The sequence below is a fragment of the Neomonachus schauinslandi genome, chromosome 2, assembly GCF_002201575.2.
Source record: "Neomonachus schauinslandi chromosome 2, ASM220157v2, whole genome shotgun sequence".
NCBI lineage: Eukaryota > Metazoa > Chordata > Mammalia > Carnivora > Phocidae > Neomonachus > Neomonachus schauinslandi.
In genome coordinates, this window is record NC_058404.1 from 102,326,934 (window position 1) to 102,341,207 (window position 14,274).

Consider the following 14,274-nt stretch of genomic DNA (forward strand, 5'->3'; position numbering starts at 1 on the left):
GTGTGTCTCTTTATGGTATGGTTCAACCGTTGAGACATTTGTATACCCATTTCTACAAGAACCATATTGGCTTCTACCATATTGAAGTGGGGATTTTCTCTCTGAATATCCAGAGAAGTTAATGCACCAAGAGTCCTTTCATTTCAAAATCTTTTTCATATCTGAAATTCTAGTGAATTTGTTATCAATTCCATGAAATACTTTGGGGAAAAAACAAAACAAAACAGGAAAGTTGTCTTCAAGATCATGTATGTATCCAAAATACATACTACAACTCTAACTTCCTGTCAAAACTAAAATATTCTTAACCCTTTAGAAAGTTTGCAACTTGCCCAAGCATCTACCTGCAGAACTAATGTAAGCAATCATTTCTGTTGCCCCAGGATGGTGCCTCTCCACTGGTGTCTGCTATGGCTGCTATTACCACTCAGCTCAAGGACTCAGAAGTTACCCACTCGAGATGAGGAACTTTTTCAGATGCAGATCCGGGACAAAGCGTTTTTTCATGATTCATCAGTAATTCCAGATGGAGCTGAAATTAGCAGTTATCTCTTTAGAGACACACCCAAAAGGTATTCTCTCTACAGTACCTTCTTTATCAATAAGTTCATTAAAAGCAAAGTAACCATTAAACTTAGATTAGATAATTTACAATCAACCTCTGAATAATATTGCCTATTTTCTCTAAGAAAAGAAAATGACAACACAACTTTTAATCATTAAGTAGAGGCTATTTGATCCTTGCTGATTGTGATCTCTTTTGGGATGGAGAGAGCAGTTTTTGCAGTTCTTACATTTTAGAATGATTATTTTCTTATCTTTGGGATAGCAGGAAATTTCTAAGAAGGGTTCTGTAGGATTAAGGTGAAATTAATCAAGAACAGGGTTCAAAACAGGGGCATAAGAAGACCCTGAGCTCACCTCCTCCTATTCACACAACAAAACTACAGCTACACATAGAACAATTCTCTCTGAAGAAGATCTGACAACTAGCTGAACAGTTCCTCCACACAAAGGATAAAAAGCCCACACAGAGAGATGGACAGGAGAGGCAGGCATGATCTTGCGAGAAACCCTACCGTTAGTGTGGCAATTCACAAACAGAAAGACTCTGACAAATACAGAGCACATCCCTGAGGAACAAGGGGTTTGAGCCCCACATCAGACACCCCAGCCTGTGGGACCTGCACCAGAAAGACAAAACCCAAAACACCTGGCTTATATCTAGGAGACCCAAAAGGCTATGAGAAACTAAGCCTCCACTCTTTTTTTTTTTAAAGGTTTATTTATTTATTTATTTTAGAGAGCAGGGGGAGGGGCAGAGGGAAAGCATCTCAAGCAGACTCCCCACTGAGCGTGGAGCCCAACGTGGGGCTCAGTCTCACAACCCTGAGATCATGACCTGAGCCAAAACCATGAGTAGGACACTCAACAAACTGAGCCACCCAGGCGCTCCCTGAGAGTCCACTCTTAAAGGGCATATGCACAGATTTACTCACCCCAGGACCCAGTGCAAACATAATAAGTTGAAAAATGCCTAGACTACATACAAAGGAGATTCACTGGATAATCTAAAAGTGTCTGCTGGAAGGGCAGGGGTCTCTTGGAACTCTTTTGAGGCATAGAGGTGTTGGCAAGTATCATTTTTGCCTTCTCCCTCTACCTTGTTAGCACCGCTAACTGGTAAATCTGTTTACCACACTGTTAAGCCTGACAGGTGGGCTTGCCCCAGCCTGGCACTCTACCACAACCCAACCAAAGCCAGCATATGTGCACGGGCCACACAGGGGATGCCCCTTGAATTCCTGGCTCTGGTGACCAGGATGGTTACATTTCTGAGCCCCGTGGAATTAGAATAATCAGGGAGACAGTTCTTGGCAGGCTACCACCACCAGGATACTGCAGAGACTAAGACTGAGACACCCCAGTCGTCCTGTGATCAATCCTTCAAGACAGGGAGAGATAGTTCTTTCACCTAATGCATAGAAACCAACACAGAGACTTGAACAAAATGAAAAACAAACAAACAAACAAAAAAATAGAGGAATATGTTCCAAATGAAGAATAAGATGAAACCCCAGGGAGGAAAAAAAAGAAAAAGAAAAAGAAAGAAAGAAAAAAAAAAAACCTTAATGAAACAGAGATAAGTAATTTACCTGATAAAGAGTTCAAAGTAGTGGTCATAAGGATGCTCAGCAATCTTGGGAGATGAATGGGTGAACACAGAGGGAGTTTTAACAAAGAGGTAGATAATATAAGAAAGTAGTACCAGACAGAAGTCATAGATCTTAAAAATACAGTAACTGAACTGAAATATACACTATGGGGTTCAACAGACTAGATAAAGCACAAGAAAGGATCAGTAACCCGGAAGACAGGGCAGTGCAACTCACCCAAACAGAGCAGAAAAAAGAAAAAGTAATCTGAAAAAAATGAAGATTGTTTAAGAAACCTATAGGACAACATTAGGTGGAACAACATTTGCGTATTATAGGTCCCAGAAAGAGAAAAGAGAGAAAGGAACAGAAAACTTATTTGAAAATATAATGGTTGAAAACTACCCTAACACATAATAAAACATATATCCATGTCCAGGAAACCTAGAGTTCAAAATAAGATGAACCTAAAGAGATCCACACTAAGATATATCACATTAAAATGTCAAAATTCAAAGATAAAGAGAAAATCTTAAAACCAAGAGGAAAACTTGTTACAAATAAGGGAACCTCCACAAGATGATCAGCAGATTTTTCAGCAGGAACTTTGCAGGCCAGAAGAGAGTGACATGATATATTCAAAGTGCTTCAAGCAAAAAACTTCCAACCACGACTACTCACCCAGCAAGATTTTCAGAATTGAAGAGAGATAAAGAGTTTTCCAGATAAGCAAAAACTAAAGGAGTTCACCACCACTAAACCAGCCTTACCAGAAATGTTAAAGAGATGTCTTTAAGATGAAAAGAAAGGGCACTGACTAGTACCAAGAAACCATATGAAAGTAAAAATTTCCCTGGTAAAGGTAAATATATATTAAAGGTAGTGAACTAATCACTTCTAAGGCTAGCATGAAGATTAAAAGACAAAAGTAGTAAAAAATATAACTAAAACTACAACAATTAGTTAGGGTATATACACAAAATGATGTAAAATGTGACATCAGAAGCATAAAATGTGGGACTGGGAAGTAAAAATGTAGAGTTTCAGAATGTGTTCATACTTTTTACCAACTTAAAATAGACTGGTATATATACATAGGCTTATATTTGTAAGTCTCATGGTGACCACAAAGCAAAAACCTATGGCATATACAAAAAAGATAATGAAAATGGAATCTAAACATAACACTAAAGAAAGCCATCAAACCACAAGGGAAGAAAGCAAGAGAAAGAGAAAGAACAGAAGGGAACTACAAAAAAGCCAGAAAACAATGAACAACAACAACAACAAAAAAATGGCAGTATACACCTACCTATAATTACTTTAAACATAAATGGACTAAATTCTCTGATCAAAAGACATGGTGTGGCTGAATGGATTTAATTCTATATGGTCCCTACAAGAGACTCAGTTTAGATGTAAGGACACACAGAGACTGAAAGTAAAGGGATGGGAAAAGATGTTCCATGCAAATAGAAACCAAAAAACAGTTGGGAAAGTTATGCTTATATCAGAAAAAAATAGACTTTAAAACAAAAGACTATAATAAAAGACAAAGATGGGCATTACATAATGATACAGGGGTCAATCCAGCGAGAAGATGAAACATTTGTAAATATATTTTTTTAATTTTTTAAACATTTGTAAATATTTATATACCCAATAGAGATAGGAGCACCTAAACATATAAACAAATATCAACAGACCTAAAGGGAGAAGTTGAGAGCAATACAATTATAGCAGGGGGACTTAGTACCCCATATTCATCAATGGATGGCTCATCCAGACAGAATATCAATATCAATATGGAAACACTGGCCTTAAATGACACATTAGACCATTTACTAGATATATACAGAAGATTCCATCCATAAGCATCAGAATATACATTCCTCTCAAGTGCACACAGAACATTCTCCAGGATAGGTTGTATGTTAGGCCACAAAAAAAGTCTCAATAAATTTAAGAAGATTGAAATTACATCTAACATCTTTTTAGACCATAATTGTATGAAACCAGAAATCAATCATAAACAGAAAACTGGAAAAATCACAAATATGTGGAGATTTAAAGACATGCTACTGAACAACCAGTAGGTCAATGAAAAAATTAAAAAATACCTTGAGACAAATGAAAGTGGAAAAGTCACACACCAAAATTTATGGGACGCAGCAAAAGCAGGTCTAAGAGGGAAGTTCTTAGTGATACAGGACTACCTCAAGAAATAAAAAAATCTCAAATAAATAATTTTATACCTAAAGGAACTAGAAAAATGTAATGAATGAATCCCAAAGTTAAAAGAAGGAAGAGAATAATAAACATGAGTGGAAATAAATAAAATAGAGACTAAAGAGACAATAGAAAAGATTCCAATGAAACTAAGAGCTTGTTCTTTGAAAAGATAAACAAAATTGATAAAATTTTAGCTCCACTCACTAATAAAAAAAGAGAGGACTCAAATAAAATCAAGAAATGAAAGAAAGTAAGTTACAGTTGATACCAGAAAGATACAAAGGACCTACTATGAGACTAATATGAAGAATTATATCCCAATAAATTGGACAAACTAGGAAAAACATGGACAAATCCCCAGAAACATATAATCTTTAAGACTAAATCATGAGGAGTAGAAAATCAGAATAGACCAGTTATTAGCAAGAAGATTGCTAGTCCCAACAAACAAAAGTCCAGGATGAGATGGCTTCATTGATGAATTCTACTAAACATTCAAAGAAGATCTAATACCTATCCTCCTCTAAATATTTCAAAAAATTGCAGAGGATGGAACACTTCCAAACTCATTTTATGAGGCCAACACTACCCTGATACTGAAACCAGATATAAGGACACCACATACACACACAAAAAAAAAAAAAAAAGAAAGAGAGAAAGAAAGAAAGAAAATTACAGACCAATATCCCTAATGAACATAGATGCAAAACCCCTCAACAAAATATTAGCAGACCAAATTCAAATAATACATTAAAAAGATCATACACCACCATTAAGTGAGATTTATTCCAGGGATGCAAGGATGATTCAAGATCCACAAATCAGTAAGTGTGATACCACATTAACCAAATGAAGGATAAAAATCATATAATCACCTCAACAGATGCAGGAAAAGCATTTGGTAAATTCAACATCCACTTATGATAAAAATTTTCCACAAAGCAGGTATAGAGGGAATGTACCTCCACTTGGTAAAGGCCATATATGACAAGCCTACAGCTAATATCACACTCAGTGGTGAAAAGAAGAAAGCTTACCCTCTAAGATCAAGGACAAGACAAGGATGCCCACACTTGCTACTGATATGTAACATGGTATTGGGAGTCCTAGCCTAAGCAATTAGGAAGAAAATGATATAAAAGGTGTTCAGATTGGAAAGGAAGAAGTAAAACTGTCACTGTTTGCAGGCAACATGATTTTATATATAAAAAACCCCTAAGATTCCACCAAAAAATGTTGTAACCAATAAACAAATTTATTAAAGTTGCAGGATACAAAAATCAATATACAAAAATCTGTTGTTTTTTTTAATACACTGATAACGAACTACCAGAAAGAGAAATTAATAAAAACAATCCAGTTTACAATTGCATCAAAAATAATAGAATACCTAGGAATAAATTTAACCAAGGACGAAAAAGACCTGTATACTGAAAACTGACACTGATGAAAGAAATTAAAGAAGACACAAATAAATGGAAAGATATTCTGTGTTCATGAATTGGAAGAATTAATATTGTCAAAATGTCTATACTACCCAAAGCAATCTATAGATTCAGTGAAATCCCTATCAAAACTCCAATGGCATTTTTCACAGAACTAGAACAAATAATTCTAAAATCTGTATGGAACCACAAAGACCCTGAAAACCAAAGCAATCTTGAGAAAGGACAAAACTGGAGGTGTTATTTTTCCTGATTTCGAACTGTACTACAAAGGTATAGTAATCAAAACAGTACGGTATTGGCATAAAAACAGATACATAGATCCATGGAGCAGAATAGACAGCCCAGAAATAAACCATGAATACCTGGTCAATTAATTCATCACAAAGGAGCCAAGAATATACAATGGGAAAAGGACAGTTTGTTTAAAAAAATGTTGTTGGGAAAACTGGATAGCCACATGCCCAAGAATGAAACTGGACCACTAATCTAAACATAGGCAGTAAGCTCCTTAACATTGGTCTTAGCAATGTTTGGGGTTCTTTTTTTTCTCTGTTTGTTTGGGTTTGTTGGTTGGTTAGTTGGTTGGTTGGTTTTGGATCTGGCTCCAAAGGCAAGGACAACAGAAGCAAAAATGAACAAGGACAATGAAAGCAAAAATAAACAAATAAACACATCAAACTAAAAAGCTTCTGCATAATGAAGGAAATCATTAACAAAATAAAAAGACAACCTACTGAATGGGAGAAGATATTTGCAAATCACATATGTAATAAGGGGTTAAAATCCAAAATATATAAAGAATGCATACAACTTAAAAATAAAAATACAACTAACCTGATTTAAAAATGGGCAGAGGATATGAATAGACCTTTTTCCAAAAAAGACATCCAGATGGCCAATAGGTACATGAAAAAATGCTCAACATCACTCATCATCAGGGAAATGCAATCAAAACCATAATGAGATGCCACCTCACACCCGTCGGAATGACTATTATCAAAAAGACAAGAGATAATAAATATTGACAAGAATGTGGAGAAACAGGAACCCTCGGGCACTGTTGGTGGAAATATAAATTGGTACAGCCATTATGGAAAACAGTAATAGGTCCCTCAAAAATCTATAAATAGAACTATCATATGATCCAGCAATTCCACCTCTGGGTATCTATCCAAAGAAAATGAGGGGATGTAATGTACAGCATGGTGACTACAGTCAATATTATATTGCGTATTATGTAATTTTATATGGTTACAAGGGGGAAGTAGACTCACTGTGATGATCATTTCACAGTGTATACATAAATCATTATTTTGTACATTTGAAATTAATATATTTCAACCGTATCTCAATAAAACAGGGCTTAAATAGCTAAAAAAAAATGAAATTAAATGAATACATATGATTCCTCAAGGGTTTACATTGTATTATAAGGATAATATTTCTGGGGTGCCGGTGTGGCTCAGTTGGTCAAGCATCCGACTCTTGATATCAGCTCAGGACTTGATCTCAGGGTCGTGAGCTCGAGCCCTGTACTGGACTCCATGCTGGGTGTGGAGCCTACTTAAATTTAAAAAAAAAAAAAAGATAATATTTCTTTGCACAATATGATTAGGTTCTGAGAATATTAAACCAAACTGTAGTAAAAACTATCACAGTTCCTTTATCTTTACTCCATCAACAAATTAGGCTCACCTAATGATTCTAAATATTTTGACCTTGAAAAATGATATATATTTGTTTATCCTTTCTTGGCTTTTTCCCCCCACAAATAATGATCAGGGGCTTTGATATCTACATTGGGATGAAATGTTACCTCACACTGAGTTGAGAGTTACAACAACAATAGAAACATCATTTCTAGGAGTGAAAGACACAGTGGGAGGCACTCACAGACATTGTTGATATTACAACTAACGATGAAATTTCAGATAAAATGTAGCAGCAGCGGATAGCTTTTTTCATTAATTATTCTTATGTTTACACATAAATTCCAAAGGCTAAATGGTTCATGGAGTGTTTATCCCTCAGCTTTGGCATTATAATTTGGGGCCATGTTTTCTTAGTTATTCATTACATTTCTGTCTGCCTCACCAGCCAGTAAATATCTGGAGCACATAGATCATGCCCTATTATCTGTGATTGCTGTTCTCTTCCACAAATGCTCTGTGTATGGTAGCCAACAAATGTTTGTCAAATTGTTAAAGTTTATTCAGATTATCTTTTATCCCTAATCGTAAATGCCTCCATATGAAAATGTTGAGTTAGAGGGACTCCCTGCTGTTTATATGTATAATGAATACCTTGTGGAATGCAAGAATTGTTTTGTCATTGGTTTCCTATGGCCTGTATTTAAGTTAGTAAGACACAGTTACTTTAGGAAATAAGCTACTTCCTTGTTTGAAACGAGAACAGAAGGTAGTAGATGAACTGACACATTGATTTCGGCTTCAGCAGTTAGCTCTGCTACCCACATAAAAATCTAACCCTAGAAGTTTTGAACACTTTTTTACTTCCATGATACCAAACAAAATATTTTGTTGTACCTATTTCTTTGTAATATAGATGGATTCAGTTGTGTGTGTATTGTTAATATATCCCATGCGCCCTGGCCAAAGGAGCAAAATTCTACTGTCCCGAAAGTAGACTGAATTGAAAATTAAGCCATCTGACACTTGTCTTGAAAGATGCTTATGATACATAAACTTCCTACCCAGTAAATAGTATAGTTATTTTGTCTAGATGACATCTAACTTTATTATTTTATGAACAAGTTGTTTTTACTTTTATAGAGTCTTTGTCTTCCCACTGCCTGACCCCTACCCTCCTTCTTTTAATTCTTATTTGAATGGTGAGGGGGGAAAGTGCTGATAGTGCCATTCAGATTCTGTATCTTTAGATAGAAACAGACTTGAGGTGTAAGTCTCCTGGAGCTGGAACAATAGGGTTGGTGTTAGGATTCTTGGGTTCTATTCATTAATTTAGTAATTGATCATTCAAAAACATTTATCAAGTACCTACTACATGCAGAAATCAGTGCTAAGTGCTGGAATACAATGACATGGCACAGGAACTCTAAGTGGGCCTTTGTAGAGAAAATGACAATCAAATAATACAAATATATCGTCACAAATTTTAATAAGTGCCCCAGGTGAAAAGTACAGGATGCTCTGAGAGTATACGAGAACCAGACCCAGAATTAGGAGTCAGAAAATGCAGCCCTGAATTCAGAAGTGACACTTAAATATGAGTAAGGGCAAAGGGGAGCATTTCAGGCATATGGAACAACATCCCAGAGGTGCCAATATGGGGTAGATTCTGGGAAACTAGGGGAGCCCTATGTGATTCAAGCACAGAAGAGGAGAGGCCAGTGAGGTAGGCAGGGGCCCCATCACTGAGGAAGTTTTAGACTCTGCAAACAATTAAGGACTTTTCCCCAAAAAGCTGAAGTCTAAAATACTCATCAATTCATCCAACAAATATTTATTAGGAATTATTTTAGTCTCTAAGTCTTCATCAATGAACTGAATGCCCTGCCCTCTTATAGCTTGCATTCTAGTTAGAGGAGATGGAAAAATAAAAAGGTAAACAAAGAAATAGATAATATGTCAGGTAGTGATAAGTGCTGTGAAGACAAATGAAGAAGTGTGAAGGAGAGCTTCATGGGTAGGAAGGTGATATTTCCCATAAAGGGTCAGAGTAGGTCTGTTAAATGAATAAAAACAAAACCAGTGATTTTTCTAGTGACTCTTGATTACAAGTCCTAGCAAGAATGATCTCAGTCTGAATTGGTCCACTTCCCCACAGGTATTTCTTCGTGGTTGAAGAAGACAATACTCCATTATCAGTCACAGTGACTCCCTGTGATGCACCTTTAGAGTGGAAGCTGAGTCTCCAAGAGCTGCCAGAGGAGGCAAGCGGGGAAGGCTCCGGTAAGCAGCATGCTAAGTCTGGCCCCAGACTGCTCAATGGATAGCTAAAAGACCTATGACATAGACTGTCTTTGGTCTGTAAGAAAAACCAGCATGGATGCACAGGTGAAGACGCTGGAGACTTTGCAATGGGGATGAGAGAAATGGGGGATGGCACCGAATGATGGTAATCTTGGTAAAATAAACAGTTAAGGGAGACAGACGCGGAGACTTAAGGAGTGAGGAAAATGGAAAGGTTTGGACTACCCTCTCCAGCTGTGGTTTGCAATCCCACCCAAACACTGGAATTAACACTGGGGGCTTTATAAACTACCGATGCCTGGATCCCACCCTTAGAGGTTCTTATTCAGTTGTCCTGGAGTGTGATCTGGACACTGGGACTCTTAAAATCTCCCCCTAGGTGATTGCGGCATGCAGCCAAGATCTCTGGGGAGTAAAGGGTGGCACCAGAAAGAGGAGTAAAAAGGCACTGAGCACTGTTGAAAGGCCAGGATGACAAGAAAGTCAGTAAGAGGGCTATGTTAGGCATTTAAAGAAGATGCAGATGGTGCAAAGCAAATACCAAGATACAGGGAAATGAGAAGAGGCCATATGAGGCCCTGGGGTGACCTGCTCCCTTTAAGGGGTGAAGGGATCATAGCTTAAAGGTGAAGGCTTGGTGACTGGTGCCACGCAAAGGATGCTAGCAAGATGCGCTACTTGTAGGGATAAGATGACAGAGAGTTGTAACTAGGAAAAGATGGGAAGTATGTCATCAGGGGAGACAGAGAATGAATAACTGCATGAGATTGTTCATCTCATGGTTTGGGAATATGAAATTCTATATCCCTCACTCAACTTGCAGCAATAAGCTGAACAAGATACATTCCCACACTGGCTACTCAATCTTTCACTAAGTCCTGTAAACGTATCTGGCATCTATATGATATCTGTTATTAACAATAAAAAGACAGAAAAAAATAGTTTGGTTTCAATACTTTCCTCCTATTATTCCTAGGCATGTGTTCTCTACACTGAAAATTAGTTACTCTTACTGGTGCTTTATATTCTATATTTTAATGAGAGACTGTCCTGTCCTAGTAACAAGAGTAAAAGTAGTGAAATGGCTGGTCATCAAAATGCAATCAGATTGAATCATTTTGATAAGCAGACTGACAGTAGGGATTAATCTCTAAAAGGTTTACAGTCTTTGACCTGAAACTTCCAATAATTGGAGTCTATCCTGAAGCCTAAATTTAAATATATATATATTATATATATATTTTTTATATATGTAAATATATATTTTATATATATATTTTATATATATAGGCATTATCTTAAATTGTCAAAAATTGACCAACAGTATTATTTATATATTTATGAAAATATTGTTTTTAAAAAATTTTTATTTTATTATATAATAATAATATTAAGTGAGAAAGACAGGATTCAAGATGGAGGTTTGTCTAGGAACATATATGTATGAGAATAAATGTTACTAAGTTATAGAGAAAGATGAAAAAGAATACCAGTTGCATAAAAATATGTAAAGGACTGGATGGAAATGAATCAAAATATTAATGGATGATTTTTTATCTTGTTCTCTTTCTCTATTTCCCAGTTATCCACTGGGAACATTATAATTTTTTAAATTTTTATTTATTTATTTATTTTAGAGAGAGAGCACAAGTGGGGAGAGGGGCAGAGGGAGAGGAAGAGAGAATCCCAAGCAGACTCTGCGCTGAGCATGGAGCCTGACTTGGGGCTCAGTCCCACAACCCAGAGATCATGACCTGAGCGGAACTCAAGAGTTGGATGCTTAACTGACCAAGCCACCCAGGCGCCCCACATTATTATTTTTATAACAGAGAATAAAGAAGATAGTTTCGAAAATAGGATTTAAGGTCGGCAAGCCACAGTACATACTCTGACATGTAGCTTGTGTTTTTCTCGTGTCTTCTAGGTGACCCAGAGCCTCTGGAGCAGCAGAGGCAGCAGATCATTAATGAGGAAGGCACAGAATTATTCTCCTACAAAGGCAACGATGTGGAGTATTTTATATCTTCTAGTTCTCCATCTGGTTTATATCAGTTGGAGCTTCTTTCAACAGAGAAAGACACGCATTTCAAAGTCTATGCCACCACAACTCCAGATTCTGATCAGCCCTACCCCGAATTACCTTACGACCCAAGGGTAGATGTTACCTCCCTGGGACGCACTACGGTCACTCTGGCCTGGAAACCGAGCCCCACGGCCTCCTTGCTGAAACAACCCATTCAGTACTGTGTGGTCATCAACAAAGAGCACAATTTCAAAAGCCTCTGTGCAGTAGAAGCCAAACTGAGCGCAGATGATGCTTTCATGATGGCTCCAAAACCCGGTCTGGACTTCAGCCCCTTTGACTTTGCCCATTTTGGGTTTCCTTCAGAGAATTCGGGTAAAGAACGCAGCTTCCTAGCAAAGCCTTCTCCAAAACTGGGGCGGCACGTCTACTCGAGGCCCAAGGTCGACATTCAGAAAATCTGCATCGGAAACAAGAACATCTTCACCGTCTCAGATCTGAAACCCGACACCCAGTACTACTTCGATGTCTTCGTGGCCAACAGCAACAGCAACATGAGTACGGCGTACGTGGGCACCTTTGCCAGGACCAAGGAGGAAGCGAAACAGAAGACGGTTGAGCTAAAGGACGGGAAAGTTACGGATGTGTTCGTCAAACGGAAGGGAGCGAAGTTTTTACGGTTTGCGCCAGTCTCTTCTCACCAAAAAGTCACTTTCTTTATTCACTCCTGTCTGGATGCTGTTCAAATCCAAGTGAGGAGGGATGGGAAACTTCTTCTGTCTCAGAATGTGGAAGGTGTTCGGCAGTTTCAGCTTCGAGGAAAGCCCAAAGCGAAGTATCTCATCCGCCTGAAAGGACACAAGAAAGGAGCATCGATGCTGAAAATACTGGCTACCACAAGGCCCAGCAAGCAGCCCTTTCCCTCTCTTCCTGAAGACACAAGAATCAAAGGCTTCGACAAGCTCCGCACCTGCTCTTCCGCCACTGTGGCGTGGCTGGGCACTCAGGACAGGAACAAGTTCTGCATCTACAAAAAGGAAGTGGACGACAGCTACAATGATGACCAGAAGAGAAGAGAGCAAAACCAATGCCTAGGACCAGATACAAGGAAGAAATCGGAAAAAGTCCTCTGTAAATATTTCCACAGTCAGAACCTACAGAAAGCAGTGACCACGGAAACAATTAAAGGGCTTCTGCCAGGAAAGTCTTACCTGCTGGATGTGTATGTCATAGGGCATGGGGGGCACTCGGTGAAGTACCAGAGCAAAGTCGTGAAAACCAGGAAGTTCTGTTAGTTACCTCGTCTGGAGAGATGCTATTCCATAGACCTGCAGGAGAGACATGGAATCACTTTAAAGATAGACTGACTAATCCCACGGCTGAGAGAAGTGGTGACGAGTCGTCAGATCATGGAGGGAAGGATATCAACTTGTGTATGTTGGGGTTTATATGAGTAACTGTGGAGAAGACTTGGTGTCTAGTGAGCCTCAGTGGTACCTAGTGTGCGTCTGCTGCCCGCTGCTGTCAAAGCGACAGGGCATCTGGAAGGAACCGCCATCCCTTGTTTTGACCACTGCATGAACTGCTTCTAAATTATTTTATTACATGAAAGTTTAAAATATGCCATTCATTGCACACATCCACAAATGCAAATCATTCCTCTCTATAGATGCTAGGATATATATAAATTATTTTATAAAGTCTTGTTTTAAATGTCAGTGTTTCTATGATTGTAAACTATTAAATTCTTTTCCTGTTAAAGTACAGATCTAATCTAAGTATATAATTAAGTGGACAGCCCTCTAGCCAGTTATATTGCTATTGTAAATTCTTATCTGTTGAGTAAAATGTTTAAATACTGTGTGTATCTCATGTACAAAGTTGACATACATTATATCCATGTACATAAAATTAAAGATATTAGATTATATACTGTTCATTTTCCCAAGCAGCTACCACGGTGTATTCAATTTCTATTCTGTTCATAAAACTGCGCCCTTATATAATTTGGCACTGGAATCGACCCTTTTTGTAAGGGTCGAGAGAGCATGGTAGAGAGAGCATGCTGCATCTCTCTAAAGTTACTGTGGCATTAGAGATAGTTACTACAGTTTGCTTTTGGACGCTGAATTGGAGCCAGGTATCGTGAGAATTGAAGGAGTTCCAACAGACTGTTTTAAAAGGATAGGCTAAGCCAAACACTGTAGCTCTATAAGGATTCAACAAGTCGTTCTTAACAGCCAGAAATATAGTACATTTATTTTAAAAATAAGCATCTATTCTAAGTACAAAATTGGGATATCCCAAGTATTTTCCATCTGCTTGAATATTAGCAAGATAACGATTTCAATGTCTATCTGAAGCAATCTAGCAATCACCAGTTAGGACTTTATTTGGTAATGAGACGACAGAAGCTACCGTTTTGATAACATTAACAGTCCGATACTTTGATTTTTCACAAA

The 14,274-nt window shown here is 37.7% G+C and overlaps 1 protein-coding gene across 1 annotated transcript; it reads left to right on the forward strand.

Annotated features, from left to right (window-relative positions):
* The first annotated feature begins 384 nt into the window (after nucleotides 1-384).
* On the forward strand, nucleotides 385-13,107 carry NDNF (neuron derived neurotrophic factor). Its single transcript, XM_021681493.1, has 3 exons — nucleotides 385-572; nucleotides 9,644-9,768; nucleotides 11,714-13,107. Exons 1-3 carry the CDS (start codon nucleotides 385-387, stop codon nucleotides 13,105-13,107), a joined length of 1,707 nt encoding a protein of 568 aa, XP_021537168.1.
* The last annotated feature ends 1,167 nt before the right edge of the window (nucleotides 13,108-14,274 follow it).